Here is a 27,949-nt window from a genome sequence, read left to right as displayed (position 1 = left end):
ATTAAGTGGGAGGCTAGTTGGGGTAGAGTGGGTGCGGGGTGGTCAGGTGGCTGATGATTGGCTGTGTCAGAGCTGGAGTGATGGAGGAGGGTGAGTCTAGGAGCAGGAGCAGCCAGAAGCCAGAGCAGAGGGGTAGGCAAGAAAGAGGAGAGTGGGAGTAGCAGATAGTAAATGCTGCTGTTGCTGCAGCAGCAAGAGAAGCAGGCAGGCAGTAGTGAAGCAAGCAGCACTAAGGGCATGTCTGGAGAGTTGAGTGGTGCAAGGAAAGGGGAATCAGTGGCTTAAAGTCAGGCGAGGGTCAGGCCAGCTGGCCTAGGAGAGGGCCTTCATGACACTTGTGTAGGGTGGGGCAGACACATGGACCTGCGTGAAGAGGAGAGGTGGGTGAAAGGATCTGGTTGCTAGCAGGTTCTGTCTGCATAAACGAATGGCTGCAGCACAGTGGCTGTGAATCATTTGATCGCACACTGGCTGTGAAGCACTGCTGAAGTGCTAGGAACAAAGGCCTGAATTCTCAGTTACACTATGGCCCCTTAGTGTAACTGAGAATCAGGCTCAAAGGGTTTAATACACTAGAAGAACGTTCATACAGGTCACTCTACAGCAGCTGCACATTTCTCAGGACATGACAATAAGCAACCCATTTAAATTGTTAAATGTAGGGTAATCTGCAGTGTGTTTTCATGCAGTGAAAGGACAAAATTTACACAATTTAGCCAAAGAAAGTGCCGCATTTTATTTCATTTTTCAGCAGTTTTAAAATAAAAAGACTGCTGCAGTAAAAGGGACAGTAGTACTGTGACCCTCATCTCTGATCATAGCCCCTTGCATACTTCACTGCATGTGAAGGTGGAACTTTCGGAGACACTTAAAGAATTTGGATGCATCCAAATCCTTTATTTGTGTTTGAAAACCTCGGCCAACCTGTGTATTTCTCTCATGCTTTTTATTTAAGAGAATATGCTTTAAAACATGATGGGCAAAAAATTCAAATATTGGTGCTTAAGTTGCACCCCCTAAAATACACCTGTTGCCTGAACATAAACATTTTTGAAAGAGGAAACAAAGGTTCCTCCTTTCGCAAAACAGATCCAAAGTAACCTAACTTTACAGTTATGCAGTTTTGAAGAGCTTCTGATATATATGTAAAATATCTTACTACTTTTTGTCTTAAGCAGAAGAATCAGTGGCAACTGTAGGAATTAACCTTTGAAGTGGCCAATAAAATGACAAAGAATTCACTCCTGAAATCACAGATTTTAGCAATCACACGGATTTAGCATTTAGGGCTTGATCTCACACGCAGCACTTTGTGGGTTCAATGCTTGCTGTAGTACTGAGAATGATGCCATTTGGTGCCTTTCGGGGCTAGCTTCTCAGAAAAGCGTGCACAAGAATGATCAGAAATGCAATTTAAAAAAATTAAATACTGAGTATGAAAATGCTCTACACTAGGATGTTCATATCAGACTCCCCTGGAAGTGAGTCTGACATTTTTAGGAGGCTAGTTATTGACTAGTTGGTTGCTATATAACATGCCTTTGAAGTGTTGATTTTCAGTGGAGCATTGGCACTTTATAGACCACCACAGCCTCCTACAGCACACACAGAAGTGTGAGTGGAGGCTGGCTCCACAGAGGTTAAAGCAGGTTAGATACTGACCAACTGCCTGCTACACAGGGCCTCCATGTGCTACAAATATTGGAACTATTTAAGCAACATTGCTACTGCTAGGTCCTGAAAATACCCTTTCTGAGCCAGACCTTTAAATGACTGAAGACCAGTGCTTATGTACCAAAGTGATAGAAACAGACAGAGCATGACCTGAAGATGAGCTCTGTGTAAGCTCGAAAGCTTGTGTCTTTCACCAACGGAAGTTGGTCCAATAAAAGGTATTACCTCACTCACCTTGTCTCTCTAATATACTGGGACCAACACGGTTACAACGACACTGCAAACATAGAGCACTGCCAGACAGTCCATTCCAGTTTTACAGAGGGCCAGGACAGGGTTTGGGGAGTATTAATAAGCAACTTTAGACATCCAACCAGCGTGGATGAGTTCAGTAAAGCTGATAAATCTTTATATTGGCAATGATTACATTCAGTCCAGATTCCCATATGCAACAGTCAGCACTTCAAAGTGACATGCTTACTACATAGGGCAGCACTTGCGGGGTAAGCAGTGAATTTTAATTGGAGAATGTTTGTGATTGAATGTTTATATATGCCAGGCACTCTTGAAAAGACAGCATCATGTTGCCAATACCAGAGATTTAGTCTGGGTACTTAGAGGAGACAAAAAAGAATCTTTGACCTCAAAAGTTCTAGATAATCCACCCCCCATCCAGATATCTTTATAAAATATTCTGGAGTTGTTCTGAAACTCCTGAACATCTTGGGGTCCCTCTCTCCCCACAAATACAGCACAACACATTATGATTATACGTGAATCCTCGCAGGTCTATGCTTGTCACTAGCATTCTTTGTAGGTGATTTACATTCCAGCAATATGTGTCTGAAAGGCAAGGAAGGAAAGAATGTCAAGTTAATTAAAGTTCCAGATGGATATCAGGCTTGCTACAGGAATCTTAGTAAGTTAAAATAAATGGCAAAAAAAAACCCCACAACCTCCTTGTGGAGAGAAATCAAAATTTAAAGGTGTTTTTCTTGCAAAAGAAGAGACTTGCAAGACAAGAAAAGCTTTCTGCCTCATTACAACCCACAGATAACATGACCCTGAAACCTGTATGTCCATAGATGGGCTTTAATCCCTACATTTTGAAAAGTGACTTATGACTTTGGGTGCCTCAGTTATTGAGTGCCCACCCTCAGACACTTGCTTTTAAGAGGGTGGGTGCTAAGTATTATCTGAAAATCAGATATTTTTATGTAGCTCAAATTCAGTACCTGCAAATTGAGATTCCCCAAATCACTAGTCGCTTTTGAAAAGGTAGTCCTAAATAACCACAGCATCAGACCCTTTGTCCCCTCTCCATGTGGGAATAAATAGTGTTATGTTTTTTAAATGGGGCATTACTTTTCATTATTTGTCCAACTATTTAAAAAGTCCTTGAGATTTGCATCATTTGTTTACATATCTGATATTATACACTATCAGGACAATTTACTATGGTTCTGTCAAAAGTGGGGCTAAAATTATACAGTCTGAAAAACTAGTAAAATAATATTTACTTTGTGATATCTTACATCAGATACTCACCTTTCTTTTCCTCATGCATGTGCCGCATATGAATCCAATAAGTCCATTGATGACTTGAATAAAGCAAAGAACAGCTTCAATTGTACCAATCCCCAAGAGAAGAGAGAACAAGACAATATTCCACATAATAACGTTTTCAGGTTCTTTGCAAATGCTCCATGTTGTCTGATTAAACAAATAATTGTCTCTGTAAGTAGAAAAAATAATTGACAACTTATTATGAAGAGTGATTCAAAAAGACTTAATCTGTTAAGAGCTGTACCTCAAAGATTGGGCCTGATTCTCTCCTTGGTATCTTTAGAAGTCATTTTCAAAGCGTAAAGTGAATGTTAAACTCTAACATAGTGGTCTGGTAGCATATTGTACCCACTTTGGAAAGGTGTAATTGACAACTTAAGGTGCAGGGCCATGGAGCATTAGGCTTGCATTACATGGCTGCTTGCATAAGATCCTGTGTTTTGTTTCAGGACAATTTTAATGGCAAAATACAGAAGTCCACAGAATATCAAAAATGTGCCCATAATCTGTTGCAATATCTCACCCAGTTTCATCAGAATTCTCCAGTCTACTTTGCAAGATGTTGTCAGGGTTCACTTGCAAAAAGCTAATGGAGAGATTTTTGCATTGCTTTTCAGAGGGATGTGGGAGAGAGCTCAATTTGGCAGATTCCCATCGAACTGTGTGATGTTTTAGCCATGTGACTCCCTTTGACTTTAATAGGAGTCAAGGCTCAAATCTCATACAGTCCCGTGAAAGTATTGCACAGCCATCACACAAGTCTGGTCAATAGCGCAACAGAAACAAAGCACCCATGTCCTCCAAAACTAAAGCAGGCAGCTTCCCAGAGAATGAGCCAGAGAACTTGGACCAAGTGAAGGACGGCTGGGGCCTGCTCGCTCAGAATAATACAGATTCAGGATTTGATAGCGCAGAACATCAATTCGTTTAAGAAAAACCTAGATTTCCTGTTAGAAGAGTGCAAAAATTGGCCCTTGCAATTTGAAAGAGTCAGTACGTCATACTTACGTCAACGTGTCATTCCGGAAAGGGTAGATGTAGAGTCCATCACCAGTGTCACAAAGAGGCCCACTAATTAATCCCAAGGATGAGATGACCACACAATATACCCCTCCTGCAGCTCCCAGCGCAGCCAGCAGCACAGAGAGCAGCATCTGAAAGGGAGAAGACCCTGAACATCATCTCTGTGGATACAGAGTATTATGGACACCTCAGACTGTGAATGGAAAGGGAATCCCTCTTTATCTGTTTTGCACTTTAGGCAATAAATAATAACAACCGTAATTTGGGGCTTGCTTCACTGCGGCAGGAATTTGAAGTTGTTGAATCTTTCCAACTCTGGTGCAGCTACCCCCTGGGCTGAAGAAAAGTGCAAATTGCATCCCACTTGCCTGCAGAGATGGATGAGGCCCAGATTTAGGAACATAGGACTGGATGGGTATGTCTACCCTGCAGCTGGGAGCGTGCTTCCAGCCCAAGTAGATAGACTTGCACTAGCTCGAATAGCAGTGTGGATGTTGTGGCATAGGCAACGGCTCAGGCTAGAACCCACGCTCAGACCAGGGGGCCAGGTGGCCTTGGACTCGGGTGGCTGGCCGGAGCTGCCACCCATGCTACTATTTTCAGCGTGCTAGCTCGAGCGGAGCTAGTGCGAGTCTGTCTACCTGGGGTGGGAGGCTCGCTCCCCGACTGTAAAGCGAGAAGAGTCCATCTTGATCATCTAGTCTGACCTCCTGCACATCACAGGCCACCGAACCTCACCCAGCCCCTCCTGTAATAGACCCAGAACCTCTGGCTGAGTTACTGAAGTCCTCGAATCATGATTTAAAGACTTCAAGTTACAGAGAACCCACCATTTACACTCATTTAAACCAACAAGTGACCCATGCCCCAGGCTGCAGAGGAAGGCAAAACCTTCCTGGGTTCTTTCCTAATCTGACCTGAGGGAAAAGTCCATCCTCACCCCAGATATGGTGATCAGTTAGATCCTGAGCATGTCGACAAAACCCCCCAGCCAGACCCTGGGCAAGAATTCTCTGTAGTAACTCAGAAACCTCCCCATCTAGTGTCCCATCATCGGCCGTTGGAGATATTTGCTGCTAGCAGTCGCAGATTGACGACATGCCATTGCAGGCAATCATACCATCCCCTCCATAAATTTATCCAGCTCAATCTTGAAGCCAGTTAGTTTTTTTGCCCCCACTGCTCCCCTTGGAAGGCTATTTCAGAACATAAGAACATAAGAACAGCTATACTGGGTCAGACCAAAGGTCCATCTAGCCCAGTATCCTGTCTGCGGACAGTGGCCAATGCCGAGTGCCCCAGAGGGAACAGGTAATCATCAAGTGATCCATCGCCCTATCACCCATTCCCAGCTTCTGAAAATTTCACTCCTCTGCTAGTTAAAAATCTTTGTCTAATTTCAAGCCTAAACTTGTTGATGGCCAGTTTATATCCATTTGTTCTTGTGTCGATGTAACTCTGATAGACCCCGGTCATTGGCGGGTGGGATCCAACCTGGGACCTCTGAAACAGGGATAGGGAACCTACGCCTGCAGGCTGGATCTCCTAGCCAAGGCTGTAGCAGACTCATTAATCTCTAGGTGATCTAGGTGCCACTAGAGGGGGAGAGAGCACCATACCCAACAGGCATGGGTTACATCAACATTAGCACTTAAATAATTCCTCTCCCTCCCAGGTATTTATCCCTCTGATGTATTTCGAGAGCAATCATATCTCTACTCAGCCTTCATTTTATTAGGCTAAACAAGCCAAGCTCTTCTCATAAGGTAGGTTTTCCATTCCTCTGATCATCCTAGTAGCCCTTCTCTGTGCCTGTTCCAGTTTGAATTCATCTTTCTTAAACATGGCATATCAGAACTGCACACAGCATTCCAGATGAGGTCTCACCAGTGACTTTTTTTAATGGCAATAACACTTCCCTATCTCTACTGGAAATACTTCACCTGATGCACCCTAGGATTGCATTAGCCTTTTTCATGGCTGCATCACATTGGCGGCTCATAGTTGTCCTGGGATCAACCAATACACCCAGGTCTTTCCTCTCTTCTGTTGCATCCAACTGATATGAGGCCAGCTTATAGCAGAAATATTCACTGTTAGTCTTTAAGTGCATGACCTAGTACTTTGCACTATTCAATTTCAAGGTCCTCCAAATCTTCTGGTATGATATTCTGGTTCTCCTTCGTATTGGCTATATCTCCCAACTTTCTGTCATCTGCACATTTTATTAGCACACTCCCACTTTTTGTGCCACGGTCATGAATAAAAATGTTAAATGATTGGTCCCCAAACCAATCCCTGAGGAACTTCACTAGTAACTTCCCTCCAGCCTGACAGTTCACCTTTCAGTATGACCCACTGTAGGCTGTAATGTCAAACTAATGGGCCTGTAATTTCCAAAATCACTTTTTTCCCTTCCTTAAAAATAGGTACTATATTAGCAATTCACCAGTCATAGAGTATGACCCCCAAATTTATGGATTCATACCTGAAGGGACCTCCTTGGTCATCGAGTCCAGTCTCCTGCTTTTTCAGGCAACCCCATCAGATAATCCCAATCATAAATTTATCAAGCTCTATTTTAGAACTAATTACATTGTTTACCCCACTATTCCTATTGGGGGGGGCTGTTCCAGAACCTCCCTCCTCTGATGGTTAGAAACCTATTTCTAATTTCTAGCCTAAATTTATTCATGGTAAGTTTATATCCATTTGTTCTAGTGCTAGTGTAACCCACACCCCTTCTGGGTGTGGTGTTCTGTCCCATCTAGTGCCACCAAGACCACTTACAGAGCAATTAATGAGTCTGCTCTCAGCCTTAGCTAAGAGCCAGTTGCTTTTAGCTCATGCGGTAGAGGCTCATGCTTTAAACTCCTAGAGGCCCCAGGTTCGATCCCGCCCACCAATGACCGGCATTACATTAGCACTGTCCTTTAGCTCAAGTAGTTCTTCTCCTTTCCTGGTGTTTACTCCTTGATGGCTTTAATTGTCTGGGGTTCCATAGCAGATCCGCTAGTGGTGGCAGCCCATAAGACTAATTCACTGCATCTCCTGGGTTCCCTCAGCCAGCCACTTTTAATAATCTAAAAGTATCTGGTTGCTGTTTGTATGTGGAAAACTTTTATAAGTGGTGCTACCCGTGGTGCCTTTAATTAGGGTTGCCTAATACTTCCTGCTATAAGATGCAGTTTTGGTTGCTTATAACTTTGCCAAACTTTAACCATTTAGGATAAAAATTTTCTTGTTGGGTGTCTGGCTCAGCCTGGATTTATTTATTAGAAAGCTTTGGATAAAATGGTTCAGCCAATTCCAGGAATAACATTAGGAAAAATACATTGTTTTTCCATCATGACTGAGCATGCTCCATGCTGGGGCTGAAGGGCTGAGCAGGAATTTCCCTGCAGCTGCCCCTCTGAGCTACTGGGGGCTGCTGTGGTGCCACCAGGAAGATTGTCTGTCCAGTGATCTTAATGCTCCAGTTGCATTGGTGGTGGAGGAGAAGAAAGTAACTTTGTGGTGGAGACTTACAAAAGCTGGGGCGGGAGATGAAGACTAAGACAGGAAGGGGCAGAAGGGGAAGGGTCTTTAGCCACTAGAGAACTCTCCAGTCCAGAACATGGAATCAAACCTGGGATTCCTGAGTTTCAATGTTCTCTGCTGTCAGCAAATATCTGTAAAACCCACTGGTAAAATGTGTCTTATTTTCCTTGAGTGGCTGATCTACATAGAGGATGTCAACCTACTACTGCCTTAGGTCAAATGGCAGAGCTTTGTGTTGTAGATCTAAAGGTTCCAAATCTATTGGTGAAACATGTGGAGGTTATTATGGTTCCACATGATGAAATTTCTGGTTTTTTTTTTCCAGCTTGCTTTTTTAAAAACGTAGGAAGCTACAAAAAATTTACATTCAAGATTGAAATGTGAAGCACTCAGAAATTAGGAAATGCCAGAATTGAGGTTGCAATTCTTAAAGGTTGCAATCCTTGTGCATTATGATGTATAGCAAAGAAGTTTTATGGTATGTTACTTCTGCATCATGAGGCATGAGACCCTGGCACCGTCCTCACATGAGCAGCCACAGGAAAGGGACTAGGCTGTGCCACCCTAGAGGATGGTATAGTTTGCCAACTACCCCTGTTCACCAGCAAACTGGAGCAGTGATTTGTTCCACATGGAGTGGGGTAGTGCTGCTTTGTCCCACTCCACTCTACTTATTATTGTGGCTAAATGCCCCAAATCTGTCCTGGGGATAGGTATTACACCTCTACCCCGATATAACGCGACCCGATATAACACGAATTTGGATATAACGCGGTAAAGCAGTGCTTGGGGGGGGGGTGTGCGCACTCTGGCAGATCAAAGCAAGTTCAATATAATGCGGTTTCACCTATAACGCGGTACGATTTTTTGGCTCCCGAGGACAGCTTTATATCGAGGTAGAGGTGTAGTTTATATAAACAGCTCCAATATATTAACATTCTTGCTTGCTAGATGAGGCTGCTCCTGTGATGGGGTCAATCAATCATAGGCCAAGCACAGGGATTCTGCAAGTCAAGCCTTATTGGCGGGATTGGACTGTCAGTGGTTGTGTGCTTTGTGCCTTTCCATCTGCTCCCACTTAAGGGCTGTTGTTCACGGATCACAGTGATTGCCCTTTTCAGCATGTAAATTGTTGCTTACCCCACATCTGTTAGCGCAACATCCAGCTCCACCTGCGCCCAGCATCATAAACGCTGGCAAAATAACCTGTAAGTTAAGAACATATTGAATGAACGTGTGAGGTCTCCGCGTACCCAGCTTTAGTTGGACAACAATGTGTGAATTAAGGGGGGTCATAGGATTAAGCTACTTTAGCTTCTTCTGGCTCTTCACTGTATGTTACACGAACTGAGACTCTCTTGCGCATTGGAAGAGTGACTTTAGGTAGCTCTATGGTATTCCAACTGACTCGAAGGAAGTTCAGTACAGTATTAAGAGGACTAAACGATAGATTCACCGCTAGTGTAAACCAATGTAGCTCCATTGACTTCAGTGGAACTACACCAGTTTACACCAGTTGAGAATCTGGTCCTAAATTAGAGTGAGGGAATTTAAATTGCGCCATCTTATTCATCATCCCTGAATTTGACCTTTTGTATTAGACCACAGGAAGGTGCAAACGACACAATTCAGTCAACCCTCTCTGAGCTCAGCTCAGTTTGATCCTTGGTAATTATTAGCTGGAGTCAAGTTGATAGGGTGTAGCCAGCAGTCCCGTCCATGACTGTGCCGTGGCAGGATGTCCTATCATGCCACATAGAGTCTCCCTAGACAAACAGTTCTCAAACTTTAGTAACCCAAGGACCCCTTTTTGATTTTAAAATTTTGCTGGGGACCCCCAATCCCCCCGCTCAGCCCCAGGCCCCGCCTCCAGTCCACCGCTTCCCCCAAGGCCCTACCCCCGCCTCACCTTTTCCCGCCCCTGCTCCACCCGGGCCCCTCCTCTTTCCTGCTTCTTTCCACCCCCTCCCCCAAGCGCCCCCATCCTCCCTCCTTCCCCTCCCTCCCAGCGCCTCCTGCATGCCAGGGTGAGGGGGGAGAGCTGTTCTCTGGTGTGCAAGAGGTGCTGGGAGGGACGGGGAGGATTTGAGGGAGGAAGGGGGAAGAGTTGATCAGCGGGGCCCACGGACCCCCTAGAATACCCTCATGGACCCTCAGTTTGAGAAACGCTGCCCTAGACAACACTGGTTGTAGAACTACACGGTCTGTCTGTGTCCAGTAACCAGCATAAAGAATCGCCCTTTATGTTCATAAAACAGCTGAGTCCACTGTTGTTTTTGTGTAACTCTTTCATGCAGCAACATGGGAGAGAAAAGCATTTAACTGTGGCTGTCAAACCAGGGAATGGAAAGAAAGACGGACTCAGGGGCAGGTGGAGTACTTGAAACTACTATTAACTCTTTTTTTTTTAACTGACTAGATTTCAGCCTGACAGTGCCCCTTTAACAGCTCATAGCAACACTTCCACAAGTGCTATGGGCAGAAAGCGAAAATATAATGTCCATTGTAACTGAACCTCAGTGGGGAATATATGTGAACAGAATGAAAATACTTCTGTTGGAATTTGGCTAGGACATTGGGATTAAAAAATCCTCCTGTTGCGAAAAGTGCAATGAGGTAGTCAACAGTGCAACCCCAGCAACATAGTGTCCTCTAGTACCCTGCTCAGCCATTTTAGAGTATTGACTGAGAGTCAAGAGTGCCATCTACTGAATCAGCAGCCCTGCTTCCCTCACTACCTTTGTTTTCCTTGAAGGCCTCCTAGCCAGTCTGTGAGTGGGCTATTTTGTCTCTGCTTGGAGCAAGTTCATTTGTTTGGAGTGCAGGGCTTGTTTGTTGCGTCTCGTTTTTTTGAGCATCTGTAATTCCTGCCTTTTGGGGTTAGAAAATTTGCCAGTACGCTGGTGTCAGTGAGGTGGGGTCTATGTGTTAGATGGGGCTCAGTCACTTCACAATGGTGCCATTCTACGCGCAGATTGACTCATGATGAGTTTGCAGCGTCGAGTACTCATAACAAATGAGTCATTCTTCCTTTCTTTAAATGTCTGGATTTGCAAAATAAGGAAATTGACAGTTTTAAGCAAAATAAAGTTCTCTGTTCTGTTTTTATAAGGGCATGTCTTTTAAAAAGCAGCCATGGGAGACAAGGAGAGAGCAAAGTTGAAATGAGCCAAAGCTGGCTACTAAATGGGAAGATTGTTCTTGTGGTTCAGGCACTGGCGTGGTACACAGGAACCTAGATTCAGTTCCCAGTGTGAGACTGACTTTCTGTGTGACCTTGAACAAGTTGTTTAATTTCTTCATGTTTCAGATCCCTTGCTGACATGTGGGGATAATACCCCCCTTCTCCCACACTTTGTCTATTCACATCTCTTTCTCAGTCTATCACATAATTTCATGGAAAACTCATACACTTAACAGCACTATTTTGCTGATCAAAAACTACTCATAGTGCTGTTGTCAGTGTTTTGGAGATCAGTGCAAATTCCTCTTCCCCTCGCAGTGTCCATTTTTGATGCGCACCATCCTGGCCACAGCCTAGCCTTATTAGACCCCTTAAGAGAAGTCATGTTCTGAACATGACACAGGGCTCTCATGCTGAACATTAGTCTTTTCTTTCATTGAAAGCCAGTGGCCCCTGGGCTTGGAATGGTCTGAATTTTCCAAAAGGACCTGTGGTACAATTTTCAGCTTTGTTCAGACTCCCTGTTCATACATCCAGGCTCAGCATGAGGGATAGGCCTATCGAGTAGGTGGATGGTATACAAGAAGAGCCAGGCAAGCTATTCATAGCAGAGAATTTACTCATTTTTCTGTTTGTGAAATATGGGCCTGATCCAAGCCCATTATACTTAATAGGAGTTTTTCCATTGACTTCAGTGGCTTTTGGATCAGGGCCTTACTGAGAACAGACTTTGATTTTTATGGATTTATTGTTCATAAATATTCAGTGAGGAGTACATTTCATCTCCTCCTTTATGTGAGGAGATGACAGCCTATTTAATGTCTGTGGTCTATTCACTTAGACTCTTTACTATTCATTATTTGTGGTATATGATTGGTCACCTCGGTTGCATGGCTTTTTTTCCTGCTCCTTGATTGCATGACTGAAAATGTATAGACAAGGACAAGCACTTCATATGATCTCTTTGAAAACAATGCATATACAACTGTGGGAATTCACACAAAGAACAGGCATTCCCCAAACATGTGGACAAATACCTGGTCACACACATGTTCACAGAAAAATGACCAAAAGAAAAATAGGTTCAACCATTTTCATAACAGCTATTTGGAATTCAAACAGTGCTCACAAAATAGAGGCGCAGTTCAGCACTACTTGATTTTGACAACAGCTCCAATAAGGGCAAGCTCAAATAAGCTTCAGTGCCTCATGAAAGGTGAGAATAAAATCAATGAAAGGAGCAACAAGGCAACACAACTCAATACATGTGAGAACTTACAACCCGAAGCTGAATTTACACATTGAGCCTCAATGTGAACAGCAAAGAAACTTGTGTGTGTGTGTTTACTACATAAATAATGAAAAGCCAACGTTTTTGTTTCCTCTAATAATTGGAATTTTGCATTTCTTTGTACGCCAGGATTTTCATAAAGAAGTTATATTTTTGTATATAGGTGATTTCCCCTTAGTCCTCCGGAAATCTGCCTTTTCAGTTTTAGACCCCAGATAGTTTTAGACTTTTCCCCACAGATAAGTTGTGTCATCTACAAATGTAAAGACAGCTCCCATGGATTGTTATTTGGAATTGACAGAGGCATTGATAAGCTTTAAAAAGCTGAAATAATTAAAACAACAACAACAATAACAAAACTTCTCTCTTACCAGTATCCCAGCTCCAAGAATGCCATGGAAAAACCAAACCAAATCAGTTATCTGGTCGGGCTTTATAATAGTTCCATTGGGGAAATACAGGAGAAGATTGGAGATTATGGCACATACAGCTAATGGGAACAACACGACCCCAATGCACTTTGAACACTTTCCAGTGCACATTGTAGCTCACCCCTCTGGAAAGAAATGAGAGAGGAAAGTATGGGTTATGGCACAGTTTAAAAAACAGTGAAACTTTACAAGGCAATAATTTTCTTTGTTGGAGAGAACTTTAAAGTATGTGACACTCATTATGAAGCAAAATATTTTCAATTAACCATTTATTTAAGAAAGTCGCTACTATGTAGAGCTTTTCACCTCCAGTTCGAAACTGGCGCAGGTTAGTAGTAAACAAATACTGGTTGCTCATTGTCCTGTGTGAAATGGCTGTGTCCTATGTGAAATGAATTGGTGATTTCATTCTAGTTCCTACAGAACAGCTGTTCAGATCATTAAGATCACCACTGTGACTAGCACCCTTGCTAACAGTCTCAGGAGTGGGGTCAAGGACTGAATAGGCATGGAGACTGAGGCATCCTCTTTAGAACATAACATAAGGACATAAGAATGGCCAGACCTTTGGGTCAGACCAAAGGTCCATCCAGCCCAGTATCCTGTCTACCAACTGTGGCCAATGCCAGGTGCCCTAGAGGGAGTGAACCTAACAGGTAATGATCAAGTGATCTCTCTCCTGCCATCCATCTCCAGCCTCTGACAAACATAGGGTAGGGACACCATTCCTTACCCATCCTGGCTAATAGCCATTAATGGACTTAACCTCCATGAATTTATCCAGTTCTCTTTTAAACCTTGTTATAGTCCTAGTCTTCACAACCTCCTCAGGCAAGGAGTTCCACAGGTTGACTGTGTGCTGTGTGAAGAAGAACTTCCTTTTATTTGTTTTAAACCTGCTGCCCATTCATTTCATTTGATGCCCCCTAGTTCTTATATTATGGGAACAAGTAAATAACTTATCCTTATTCACTTTCTCCACACCACTCATGATTTTATATACCTCTATCATATCCCCCCTTAGTCTCCTCTTTTCCCAACTGAAAAGTCCTAGCATCTTTAATCTCTCCTAATATAGGACCCGTTCCAAACCCCTAATCATTTTAGTTGCCCTTCTCTGAACCTTTTCTAATGCCAGTATATCTTTTTTGAGATGAGGAGACCACATCTGTACGCAGTATTCAAGATGTGGGCATACCGTGGATTTATATAAGGGAAATAAGATATTGTCCGTCTTATTCTCGATACCTTTTTTAATGATTCCGAACATCCTGTTTGCTTTTTTGACTGCTGCAGCACACTGTGTGGACGTCTTCAGAGAACTATCCACGATGTCTCCAAGATCTCTTTCCTGATTAGTTGTAGCTAAATTAGCCCCCATCATATTGTATGTATAGTTAGGGTTATTTTTTCCAATGTGCATTACTTTACATTTATCCACATTAAATTTCATTTGCCATTTTGTTGCCCAATCACTTAGTTTTGTGAGATCTTTTTGAAGTTCTTCACAGTCTGCTTTGGTCTTAACTATCTTGAGCAGTTTAGCATCATCTGCAACTTTGCCACCTCACTGTTTAGCCCTATCTCCAGATCATTTATGAATAAGTTGAATAGGATTGGTCCTAGGACTGACCCTGGGAGAATACCACTAGTTACCCCTCTCCACTCTGAAAATTTACCATTTATTCCTACTTTTTGTTCCCTATTTTTTAACCAGTTCTCAATCCATGAAAGGATCTTCCCTCTTATCCCATGACAACTTAATTTACGTAAGAGCCTTTGGTGAGGGACCTTGTCAAAGGCTTTCTGGAAATCTAAGTACACTATGTCCACTGGATCCCTCTTTTCCACATGTTTGTTGACCCCTTCAAAGAACTGTAATAGATTAGTAAGACATGATTTCCCTTTACAGAAACCATGTTGACTTTTGCCCTACAATTTATGTTCTTCTATGTGTCTGACAATTTTATTCTTTACTATTGTTTCAACTAATTTGCCCGGTACTGACGTTCAACTTACTGGTCTGTAATTGCCGGGATCACCTCTAGAGCCCTTTTTAAATATTGGCATCACATTAGCTATCTTCCAGTCAATGGGTACAGAAGCTGATTTAAAGGACAGGTTACAAACCATATTAATAGTTCCACAATTTCACATTTGAGTTCTTTCAGAACTCTTGGGTGAATGCCATCTGGTCCTGGTGACTTGTTACTATTAAGTTTATCAATTAATTCCAAAACCTCCTCTAATGACACTTCAATCTGTGACAATTCCTCAGATTTGTCACAGACAAAGGACGGCTCAGGTTTGGGAATCTCCCTAACATCCTCAGTCATGAAGACTGAAGCAAAGAATTCATTTAGTTTCTCCACAATGATTTTATTGTCTTTAAGTGCTCCTTTTGTATCTCGATCGTCCAGAGGCCCCAGGCTTCCTACTTCGGATGTACTTAAAAAACATTTTGTTATTACCTTTTGAGTTTTTGGCTAGCTGTTCTTCAAACGCCTTTTTGGCTTTTCTTATTACATTTTTACACTTAATTTGGCAGTGTTTATGCTCCTTTCTATTTACCTCACTAGGATTTGACTTCCACTTTTTAAAAGATGCCTTTTTATCTCTTACTGATTCTTTTACATGGTTGTTAAGCCACGGTGGCTCTTTTTTAGTTTTTTTTACTGTGTTTTTTAATTTGGGGTATACATTTAAGTTGGGCCTCTATTATGGTGTCTTTGAAAAGTGTCCATGCAGCTTGCAGGGATTTCCCTCACTTTCAATTGGTTAGATCTTCAGGCTAAGTGTGAGGTACATAGATAGCACGGTTTGGAGCAGGTTACATCGCTGTTGCCTGTGGGTATGCTTGTTCGGGAAGAGGACTTCAGTTTCATAGAATCATAGAACTGGAAGGGACCTCGAGAGGTCATCTAGTCCAGTCCCCTGCACTCAAGGCAGGACTAAGTATTATAGGACTGTCCGACTGGTCCCTGTATGAGCGCTAAACGTATTTAAAAGAAAACCAGTGCAAAGGTACATTTAGTTCTGTGGGTATTTGTGGAGAGCAGATATTTGCCTGAGACACCCATTAGCTAATAGTGCCAGGTCATCTCATCTTCAGGAAAGTGCAAAGACCATTGTATTGTGAAAAGCAGCAGCCCTATATTTTCTGGCTGTCAGGTTTTTCTGCTAAGATATCCCATTCTATATTAAAAATATGCCTGGTATCTCATACTCAACAGTGAATCTTTAATCCATAGTTAAGCTATTGGAGGTCACTATTTTTCCACAGCACACATTTGGCATCAACAACAACGGTAAAGCTTCCCCACACTGCTAATCCGGGAAGGATTCTCTCTAAGGCCTTGTTTACATTGAGAATTTCCCCTGATGCCAGCAACCAAGGGACAGCCACTGATGTAATTGCAGTGGTCTAATCCCAAAGTACAGACAAAGAAAGCCTCAGTTTGCACCAGCACCGCTTATACTTGCTTGAAACTTGGGTAAGTCCACCATGCAAATCACTGCTTTCCTTGTCTACCCTTGAGCACTGCACCAGTGCAGCTACCTTGGCAGATGGCTATGAACTGCTGGAATTGGGGAAAGTTTCCAAGGAAGACAAGATCTCAGAGGTAGAGCATGATTTAGACTTCATGCCCATTCATTTCTTTGCTTCTCTACTCAGGCTACAAAAAAAAAAAAAAAAAAAGACAGAGACAAGATGGGTGAGGTAATATCTTTTTCTGGACCAACTTCTGCCCCCAACCTTGCCAAGCTGATCATCAGAAGCAAGCTCCCCACAGATCAAACCCACCAATTCAAAGCAGCACCAGATCTTGCAGATGCAAAACCTGCAGACACATTTCTACTGCTATGATGATCAACACTCCCCCACAACACATCTTTCAAGATCCATTGGTCCTACGCATGCTTATCCCAACATGTGGCATACCTTATCCAATGCACTAAATGCCCCAATAACAACTATATGGATGAAACCTGATTACTATGCTCTCAAAGAAACTCACACAGAACAACGATAAAAGAGAAAAAGCCCATATCACCCATGGGTGAACACTTTTCACAAAATTATCACTCTGTATCTGACCTCTCAGTCCTCTAAAGGAAGCCTTCAAAAGATGAGTCATGGTCATGAGTCATGGTCAGGTGTTAACAGGCCACTCCACCTTGAATGGTCTCTTAGAATATGTGTTAACTACTTTTGCTAAACAATCTGTTCCAGCTTGTATTTACCGGAGTACCTTTCCCATACCTGAAGAAGAGCTCTCTGTAAGCTCAAAAGCTTGTCTCTTTCTCCAACAGAAGTTAGCTCAGTGGTGTGGTGTGGAGTGATATTACCTCACTCACCTTGTTTTAGCAATACAACAAATCTTCATTTGATTTTTTTTATTTTTAAATATTAACCTGACTTGTCTCTCTAATATCCTGGGAACAACACAGCTATAACAACACTACAAGATAATACCAATGGTGATTGAGGGGGTTACGGCATGGAAATATATCCACTAAGAAGTGAACTCATAGTTCCAGTCCTTCTCACATAGGATACTGAAAGGTAACTTTCAGTCACTGTGGATTTGGGTTGGATTCACACCATTGATCTAGAAAAGAAAGGCTCCATATCCCAGGCCAGACAGCATCCTCTCAAGATGAAACCCATGGAAAGGGACAAAGGGAAAGGGAAACTCCATGATGTTCCCACCTCAGAAATTTCTTTATCCTAATGCCTCTGATGTGAGAGGACTGCTATATGACCCACTTTAGTACTGTACAGACAGGGCCGGCTCCGGACACCAGCCTGGCAAGCAGGTGCTTGGGGCGGCCACTCCGGAGAGGGGTGGCAGGTCCAGCTATTTGGCGGCAATTCGGCGGACGGTCCCTCGCTCCCGCTCGGAGCGAAGGACCTTCCGCCGAATTGCCGCCGCAGATTGCAATCGTGGCTTTTTTGGGGGGGAGGGGCGCTGCTTGGGGCGGCCAAAACCCTGGAGCCGGCCCCGTGTACAGAAGATAGATTGATTGCATTTCAGTATGGTGTGCTTCTTCATCAGCTGGTTCAATCAGAATGAAATCTTTGGATAACATGTCCCTATCTGGGTTAGTGCACTAAATACACAATCCACAGTTTTCAGAGGCTGTTGCTAAAATATTAAATAAAGAACAGAGACAGATTAGAGGTTTAATACTAAACTCACAGATATCACCAATTCCCAAAGGAGGGAGGTCTGATTGATACTGGAATCTGATCCACAAATAGTTCTCCATGAGAAGCTTGAGATTATTAGGATTGGGTTTTTGTTTTTTTTTATTTTTTGCATTCTGCTGTTAACATCTAGTAGAAACCCACAATTATTATTATAACTGCTATTATAAATAAATATTCATATTGCCTTAGTGACTAAAAGGATCAAGGACCCATTGTGCCAAACACTGTATAAAATAGAAGTAGATACAGGCAGGTAGATCTCTGCCTTCAAGAAGTTTATAATCTAAAAAGAGGAGCGATTTATAAAGTGTAGGGGAAGGGGAAATGATCAAACTATATGCAATTTTTATACACAGACATACATTTTTATATATACGATGCAAATATTTTTGGAATAACAAAAAAAGTCAATATCAGAATTACCCATTTGCTCCCACAATTGCGTGCCTGGAATGCTCCTCAGTTTAGCCATTATACATTGGCTGATTTTTCATTGGTATTGTGGCAGAAGTGGGTCTTGAGAAGGGATGTGAAGGAGGAATGCGTATAGCTTTAGAGATCAGTTCATGGAGGGTGTCCCAAGCATAAGGGGCAGTGTGGAAGAAAGCAGAAAAATATTTGAGGGAGAAGCAGACAAGCTGATGGTGGAAGCTGGCATTACTGGCAGAGAAGGGACATCAGGGCAATGAATTAAGAGAGAAGAAAGGACCAGTGAGTTGTGTATGACATGAAGTTTGAACTTGGGACAGTGGAACTGAGGGATACAGTGAAGGGATTCCAAGAAATGCAGGATGTTGCTATCACATAGTAGAGATTGTCAGTCTGTGTTTCTACAGAGTGTAATGTGCATTGTTCGCCACTGCTACAAATTTAACAACAAAACTTAGCATTTACGTACCGTACCTTCTGAGCATTTTACAAGCATTACATAGAGTAATTCAGTTTTAAAACAAGTTATCTGTAATTAAACGCTTTTAGAGAGATATCTTTAAGAAAGGTAATTCTTGCCTCTCACTATGATTACTTACTATTCAGACAGTGCCCAAAATTGGACAGAGCATTTTACAATAATTTATGAAGACAGCTCCTGGCTCAAAGAGAAAAAAAAGTCTAAATAGATAGACAACATACAAAGGAAGGACGAAGAGGGAGGGGAAATGGATGTAGATATTTTTCCTTTGTCAGCCTTGTGTATTTGCCTTTTTTTTTTAAATTAACTTTTGCCCATCTGCACTTACTTTGCATTTTAACCCTTGCTCTCTTCCTGTGCATGCCAACCCTTGTCTGTTTGCACTACCATTTTCTCAAAATAAGCACATACATCTTAACTACATTTCTGTAAAAGTCAGATCATGGAGGGAAGTTTCATATTCCCCTTGTGCAGCTTTTGGATATACCCATAGAGTCAGATCATTGGCTGATGTAAATCAACATAGCTCAATCAACTTCAGTGGAGCTAAAATGACTTACACCAGATGAGGCTCCAGTGCATTATCTTTGCAATGTCTGACTATCCCTTCAGACTGCAAGGAGAATCAACCTAAGCATCGACAAGTTCAGCGACTGCTTCTCCCACTGAAGTCAGTGCAGCTTGCACCTGCTCACATCAGGGCTGAATCTGATCAAGTTACAGAAGAGAAGACATATCAGAGAGGCTTGAACATCTTGCCAACCTTACAAAGAAGAATCAAACCCGCTCCCTTCAACTTCAATGAACAAGACTGTGTCTGCAGTGGCCTTCTGCTTTTTAATTAGAGCTCTCAATACGTTAACCTATGTAAAGCTGAAGAAAGTAAGAAAATATCTCGGCTTACCTGGCTATACAGGATTAAAATAGCTACCAATGCTTCAGCGCGCCGAACAGCAAAGTGATTTTTCAGCTGGCTTCAAGTTTTATATTTCCCCTCTCCCTGTACCAGCCTCAGAGAGGTACAGAAATGTTCTTGAGTGATAGATTCCATTAAACAAACAGAAGTTTCTCCCCAAAGAATGAGGAAATACCCAAAACTATCCCTGGTTGGCCAGTACACAGGCTGCATGTCACCCTGCAGTATTGATTTTTTTAAGGCACTGTTCCACTGGTCAATGCCCCCCCCTAGGTCTCATTGATTTGCTGTAGGTCGGTGCAGTCCTTTTTCCTGCCACAACCTTTTAAATTGTGCGTGATGTCACAAATTTGGAAGGCCAAGAAAAGAAACAAATGCAATGCACAAAATAAATATGAATGTATTAAACCAAGAGAACGTACGAGATGATGACAAAATACAGTGAGACGCTCTTAGAGGAAAGTCTTTTTCACAGAGCAGTTTTGCAATAGGTCAAATTCTGACCCAGTCTTTGCCTGTCGTGTAGAGCTGGTTCCATAGTCAGCTGATACGTGGGGGCTTAGGCCCCCAAGAAGTTTGATCCCCTTTGGGTCCAATAAACTGCTATTGCTCCCTGCAATATCTTCTATAGCTATTAGGAAGGAAAACACAAGAGGCAGCAGCTTCTTCCTCCACTTCTTCTGCAAGGCCCATTGCTGAGCAGGGACTGGAAGAAATTCTGCTTCTCACTGCCGAGTGGTCAGGAGTACCATTGGCTCCCAGCCTCTCCCCAGAACTGTGACTCTTCCAATTGGTCAAAGACCAGCCAAGGAGGGGGGAAGAGAAGGAGGAGAAACAGCAGATAGGAGCTCAGATGTGGGTGAGGCGGTTGGAGCACTGGGCCAGGTGAGAGAATAGGGGTTTGTAGGATGGCGGAGGTGGGGAACTGCAGCTTGGGGAAAGCAGGCAGATACTGCAGAGGGTTGATAGTTAGGTTGTGTGCATATGTTGGCAGTGTATAAGATGAGCGTAGGGTGGTTCATTTGTGTGACGGAAGGGTGTGACCCTAACAGCATCCCATGGCCAGAGGGCCAGGGGCTTGCTGGTATCAGGTAATGAGTTTCAGATGGCCTGACCAAGTCAGTGTACCCCAACTCACTATGATTATAATCTGTATCTAAAAGGTGTCATGTAATGTGTCATTGGAAAACTAATAATTAACCGATTGTTAATATTCTTGTATGTTGTATGTAGTTGGTGGGTATTAAGAGTCATGGATATATGCTGGGATCATGACTAATGTTTAAACCGAGCATGTCAGGGGGAGTTGGTAAATAGATTGCCCTAGACAAAGGAATGTGTGTGCTCCTCTGACCAGCCCAGTCATTAGGCAGAGACAATGAAGGTCCATTTACATATTAGGTAAACAAATCTAACAAGCAGGGGAGGAAGAGAAATTTTATCTGGTCTATAAAGACAGGGGGTCTGAACCTCAAGTGGCAAGCAACTGAATCAGCTGCTTGTATACAATATTACTGTATTAGAAAAGTATACCTAGTGAGGTGTTTTATGAAAGCCTATGACACACAGGTGATTAATATACGTAATTGTGAATTGTATGTATTAACACTACCTAAGGAATTGTGGATACTCATTGATATGATGCGTTACAGTCTGTGACCAAACAAAGGGAAAAACAGGTTTTACTCAGAGAGGAGGGAAGGCAGCTATCTACCTGTCCCACATGAAATTAAATAAGGTCTGACCAAAAACAACAGAAGCCCCATTTATATAGAAATCAGCAGGGGGATGGGAAGTCCACAGGAAGGGAAGAACAGCATGAGGTCATCCTGCCTCTTGAAACAAAATCATTGAACTTTGGAAGATATAAGCAAGGACAGAAGCCATCTTTGGCATCCATCGCTAGACAGACACAAGGGAACAGCGCTCTTGCAAGCTGAGACAGATGGGTCCTTCAACCAAGGAGGGGTGAAGTTTCTACTGAATATAGATGAGAAACCAGCTTAGGCAAGTATCAGAGGGGTAGCCATGTTAGTCTGGATCTGTAAAAAGCAACAGAGTCCTGTGGCACCTTTAAGACTAACAGATGTATTGGAGCATAAGCTTTTGTGGGTGAATACCCACTTCGTCAGCTTAGGCAAAGATCTTTTACTTAGGAAACCATGGGAAGCCAGCACCTTGTCCTTCTGTGGAAGGTCCTGACTGTGAGAAATTCAGCCATGACTGGGACAAAAGGAACACTGGTAAGAAAAAAACATCTTGAACAAAGCCTGTACCTTGCTAGGTTAAGTTTTAGTCACTAGGCATCACTTAACCTATGTCGTATTGCTAATAAAATGGTTTTATTTTTACTATAAACCAACTCAGTGCTATGTTTGCAGGGAGGGTGGATTTACCTCAGTTAAGTTAATAAACTGTGATGTGCTTTTGTCTCTTTAAAGGAGCAAACAAGATGTATTAATTCTCTGCGTGGCCCAGGAGAGGGCCGGACACTTCAGGGCAGATGGTTTTGGGAAAATTCAGGACAGGGTGTGTGTTGGGGTCACCCTGCAGGTAGTAACCACAGCTGGTGAAAGCCAGGGTGTGGCTGTCATGCTGATCCAGGGATGTACCACATACAGATACCCAGGGTGTGACCTGCATACTGGTCTGCTGGTGTCCAAGTTGTGAGCTGCAGCAGCAGGGCGTTTGAGGCACTCAGAGTTAAGGGGCAGGCAGTGACATAACCCCTCACTGGTCTGAATGCAACAGAAGCATTTGTGTGCAAGTGTTTGTGAGGCGGGCACAAAGGTGCGTGGTGAAGGCATGCAGTTCTGTGGGGTGGGACGAGGTGAGCTGTAGAGCATAGGTGCCGGGTCCATGGGTGCTCCACGACTGGAGTACCCACAGGGAAAAATTAGTGGGTGCTCTGCACCCACTGGCAGCCAAACTCCCTTCACCCCCCGCCCCACCTCCTTCTCCCCCCCACCCAGCGTCCTGCATCCCCGCTCCTCTGCCTACCTCAGGGCAGGGGTGGGAACAGGCAGGGCCCGGGTGGGGCCTCATGGAAGGGGTGGAGTGGGGGCAGGGCCGGGGGCAGAGATGGGGTCGAGCACACAGGGGAAAGCGGGAAAGACAGTGCCTATGCCGTAGAGGTGAAGAGGGAGAAAGTGTGAGTGAAGACAGGGAAAGAAAGAGGGAGTGGAGGGATATAAAAGAGGTAGAGTTTTGAGAGTGTGTGTGTGTGTGTGTGTGTGTGCAGGGTGTGGGAGGGAAGCAAGAGCACAGTCCCAAGTAGGAGAGAGTGAGAATATTGAAGGGAAATTCTACACAGGGGTTGGCAGGAGAAAGTGGGGGCACAGAGGGCAAAGAAAGGCCTTGAAGGAACACAAGAGATGGGCTCAGAGAAAAATAATGCCATGAAATTTTAAAATAAATGTTAAACACAGACAAATTAGACTGAGAGAAGAGACACACTGAGGGAAGGGGAGCATGGCCAGGTACTTGATTTGATAGAAAATGTGATATCAAATTATTGGTAAAATATACACATAAAACACTGTAAGTAACAGGCCATGGTTGGACTTGCACCAGCCCAGCCCACTAACAACCACCAAATATCTGAGAGCTCCCTGCTCTCTGATAATCCCTGCCCCTAGAGCAACTGTAGTGCTGAGAGGTGGCACTTGACTGACCATCTTATATCTTCTGCTTCCTTCTGCCTGGGCGATAGCACTCTGACAGCGTTGTGGTAGTGGTGCTGCTGCTTCACACCTGCATTAGCAAGTGTGTTTGATTTGTTATTTGTCACACAGCACAAATCACTGAAATAATAAAATAGGTATACATAGTGGGAGGCACCGTGGCCTAATGTATAGCGCACCACCAAGGACTCAAGAGACCTGACTTTTATTCTTAGCTCTGTCATTGGACAGCAGGGTGGTCTTGGGCAAGCCATTTTACCTCCCTTTGCCTGAGTTTCACCATCTGTAAAATGGGGATAATGATACTCACCTCCTGTGTGAAGTGCCTTGAGATCTATACGAGAGCTAGGTTATTTTTAACTGGAATATTGTAATGGGAAATGCCAGCGATATGAAACCTTTCCAGTCTGTACTCTGGTGGCTTTTAGTGTTCTGCAGCCCATCCCCAGCTCAAACAATATTTTTACTAGCTGCCTAAGCCTGCTCCACAGTCACATCTGTGATTTCTAAGGGTTTAGGAGCCCCCCTCTGAGTGCAAAGCCCCCTCACTCCACACAGGCAGAGTCTGTGACTCTGGCTTCAAACTGCCGTATATGAGTTCCCCAATATCCATGACTCGGGGTAGGGGAAGGACAGTCCTCCCCATGGTTGACTGACAGCCAGGGAGAACTGAACAGAGTGCATGGCCCATAAAATGATCTCACTCAGGGAGAGGATGGGCTCCACTGTGGTAAAACTACTCCTCCAAACCCAGTCATGAAGGGAGGGGGACTTAGCCTTCCTGCTACACCCCAAACCCCACATAACACAGTAAGTGTTAGGCAAGACCTGTAAAAGGTGATGGCATCCTACAGCTTTAATTAATAACCTATGTGGTCTCAGTGAGGATCGGGTAGAAGAGCAGGTCAGGATCCACAAAGGACTGTTAGGGGGGTTCCTGGCCCTTGTGAACCGTGACAGTTTACCAGTGTTGGAGTGAGTGCCCCACTGTGTGTTGGGTCTCATACTCAGGATCGGTCAGGTCAGTGTGCATCCAAGATAGGAAGGTCAGGAGCTACTGCTTCCTTCAGTGAAGCACACCACAGGGCCAAGATTTGTCCTTACAAATGGCAGTTGTGTCATTTCCAATGTCATGTTAAAAATGTTTAACACAGACAAGAGGGTGACAAGCCTTGTGGAGAAGGGGGAAGCGGTAGATGTGGTATATCTTGACTTTAGCAAGGATTTTGATACTGTGTTGCATGACCGTCTCATAAACAAACTAAGGAAATGTAACCTAGATGGAGTAATTATAAAGTAGAAAGCCATTGCTAGAGACTAGTTACCAGTGGTTCACAGTCAAGCTGGAAGGGCATATCAAGTGGGGTCCCACAGGGATCAGTTTTGGGTCCAGTTCTGCTCAATGTCTTCATCAATGATTTAGATAATGGTATAGAGAGTACACTTATAAAGTTTGCAGACAATACCAAGCTGGGAGGGGTTGCAAGTGCTTTGGAGGATAAAATTCAAAATGATCTGGACAAACTGAATAAATGGTCCGGAAACAAGAAAATAGGATGAAATTCAATAAGAACAAATACAAAGTACTCCACTTAGGAAGGAACAATCAGTTGCACACATACAAAATGGGAAATGATTGCTTAGGAAGGAGTACTGCAGAAAGGATTCTGGGGCTCATAGTGGATCACAAACTAAACATGAGTCAACAATGTAACACCGTTGCAAAATAACCAAACATAATTTTTGGATGTATTAGCAGAAGTGTTGTAAGCAAACCACGAGATGTAATTCTTCCACTCTACTCTTCACTGATTAGGCCTCAACTGGAGTATTGTGTTCACTTCTGGTGCCACATTTCAGGAAAGATGTGAAAAAATTGGAGAAAGTCCAGAGAAGAGCAACAAAAATGATTAAGCATCTAGAAAACATGACCTCTGAAGGAAGATTGAAAAAATTGGGTTTGTTTAGTTTGAAGAAGAGAAGACTGAGAGGGGACATAATAGTTTTCAAGTACCTAAAAGGTTGTTACAAGAAGGAGGGAGAAAAATTATTCTCCTTAACCTCTGAAGGCCAAGAAGCAATGGGCTTAAATTTCAGCAAGGGTGGTTTAGGTTGGACATTAGGAAAAACTTCCTGTTAGGGTGGTTAAGCACTGAAATAAATTGCCTAGGGAGGTTGTGGAATCTCCATCGTTGGAGATTTTTAAGAGCATGTTAGACAAATACCTGTCGGGAATGGTCTAGATAATACTTAGTCCTGCTATAAGTGCAGGGGAGTGGACTAGATGCCTCTCGAGGTCCTTTCCAGTCCTACGATTCTATGGTATCCATCCATCCATCCATTCATGCATTTTTCATGGCCCACGTCACCTGTGCTTGTTGCATAAAGATTCGAAACAGCAACCAGATTCATGACTAACTCAGTCCAGGTGTAAGCTTCTTAAAGAGGATCTTGTGTTCAGACCAGTACAGATTATTTTCTAGATAGTTGCCATTCCCTACCCTTTTTTTACCTATAGGTCTCTTCTTTCTCTCTCTTGCACAGCAACCTCAGTTTCTTAATTCTAGCTATCCCTGGTCTAGTATAGGGTAGTGATGTCATGTGTTGGCTAGACCCATCAGCAGCCCTCCTGTCCAGCACAGGATTAGCCTCCTACAATCCTGACTGCCTGTACCTACCCTCCCACTACACTGCTAAAATGACAGTCTCCTATGCTGCTATTATCTATAATACTCATCATTGATTTTAATGAAGCGACGCCAACTTACAGCCAGCTGTGGATCTGGTGTTCAATGTGCAAGAAACTTTTTACCTGAGATAACAGAAATAATGTGCTGTTGCATATGGTCTGCAAGTGACAAAACTGGCTCAAAAAATGGGAGGGTGAAATCATTACCCCACTTAAATCAATGGTAAAACTCCCATTGACGTCAGTAGGGCCAGATTTTCACCTTGGATGTCTAGAACAGAAGTGCTCAAAGACCAAAGAAAGGGAAGAAAGAAAGAACATAAGTCATAAAAAGCACAGAGCAAATATACGTGTGCTAATGCAATGCAATGCATATTTTCCAATGATAAAGTAAACAATAGCACCTCACTCATTTTCACTAGTAACTGGGAGATCTATTGTGAAAGCAAGAAGCAACCAAATAAAAGTCTGGCTTAATGCATCAAAAATGTCTTTGTTCTTTAGATTTATTTATTTCTGATAAATAGCATACTATAACAGGAAATATGCAGGAGTGCATTGTGTAAGTAATGAAATCTCAGGCATGTGAGACTATTACAGCACCTACTATCGATCTTTGCTGAGAGGGCAGTAGAGAAGGCTAGTTCTTTGGTGAAGACAATGAGGTTTTGAGGATTAGTGAAGTGAGAATTAGTCAGGTTTTATTGCAATGTAAAATGAGGAGCCGATAGGAGTGCATTTCTCATTTCTAAAATGGATCTCTTTGGGTCTGTAATCCCATTGATGGTACTACAGAAAGCATTGCTCTGCGTGAGTCAGAGTGACTGAATCCAGCTCACAGTCTGGGTCTGAAGGTAGCGATCTTTATTTTTTCAGAAGGTTAGTTAATAATATGTAGAGTATTCAATAGAAACACGAAAGAAAAACAGCATTGTAAAAATCCCAAGCTAGATTGTGACACATGAAATTGCCTTTTTAACATTTGCCTTAAGAAATGGTACTTTGCCAATTAGTTTGGACATAATACAGAATCAAAATGGCGACGTTCCAAAAAAACCCAAACAGTTCTATAAATACTGATTATTTCCCTCTTTTCTTCACTACCAAATGAAGAGCAATAAGCAACACATTCCCTTGAAGGCTTCTTAAAAGCAAATAAAAGGTTCAGTTTGAATATAGAACCTCTGTTTTATTGTTGTTCCTCTTCCATACCCTTTGTGCTCAAAGGGAAAGGCTGTTAAATACATGGGGGCAGATCCTTTGCTGGTGTAAATTGTCACAGCTCCTAGAAAACTAGCTCCAGAACTCTAATTACATCAATTGAGGATCTGCCCCATTAAACCGAGATAGATCAACTTACCTTCCTGTGCTGGTCAAAACAAAAACGTAGCATAGGATGGTTCAAAGACAGCAGGATGGCTGTTTATGCTTCCAATCGCCAAACCAAAAGTCTGTCTGTGTTAGTCTTTGGCTGACTTCCTTCAAACTTTCTGGAGTGATTAATTTGCCCTAAACAAACCAAGAATTTGCTTTAAACTATTTAGAAAAAACCCTGAACTTTGTCTGTGGAGTGGCCGGTAACCAAACTAAGTACATATATTGTGTGTGTCTGTTTGTCACCCCCCAGTATTGATTTTTAAGGCAATGAAAGCATTGCTCTGTTCCACTGATCAATGTCCCCGGTTATATTGATCAACTGTACATCAGTGCTGTATTTTTTTTACCATAAACTCTTTATTAATTTCCCAGTTATGCTCAGTGGCACAAGTAATGAGAAAGGAAATGTAAACATATACAAATATATATATCTACACCATATTAAGAATC

At 42.9% G+C, this 27,949-nt stretch overlaps 1 protein-coding gene across 2 annotated transcripts; it reads right to left on the bottom strand.

Moving 5' to 3' along the window:
* Positions 1-1,048: 1,048 nt before the first annotated feature.
* Positions 1,049-27,729, bottom strand: LOC117871213 (transmembrane 4 L6 family member 1-like). 2 transcript variants are annotated; one of them, XM_034758948.1, is made up of 6 exons: positions 27,483-27,729; positions 12,650-12,834; positions 8,944-9,009; positions 4,249-4,394; positions 3,223-3,409; positions 1,049-2,517 (listed from the first exon to the last, which is right to left on the bottom strand). In XM_034758948.1, the coding sequence occupies exons 2-6, from the start codon at positions 12,818-12,820 to the stop codon at positions 2,497-2,499; spliced, it is 591 nt and encodes a 196-aa protein (XP_034614839.1). In that variant the 5' UTR covers positions 12,821-12,834; positions 27,483-27,729; the 3' UTR covers positions 1,049-2,496. The 2 variants fall into 2 exon arrangements, with proteins under 2 accessions (XP_034614839.1, XP_034614840.1); XM_034758949.1 differs by lacking the exon at positions 27,483-27,729 and adding an exon at positions 19,739-19,896.
* Between the last annotated feature and the right edge of the window lie 220 nt (positions 27,730-27,949).

This window comes from Trachemys scripta, chromosome 1 (assembly GCF_013100865.1).
Source record: "Trachemys scripta elegans isolate TJP31775 chromosome 1, CAS_Tse_1.0, whole genome shotgun sequence".
Lineage (NCBI taxonomy): Eukaryota > Metazoa > Chordata > Testudines > Emydidae > Trachemys > Trachemys scripta.
This window is presented reverse-complemented; position numbering and strand designations above follow the sequence as displayed.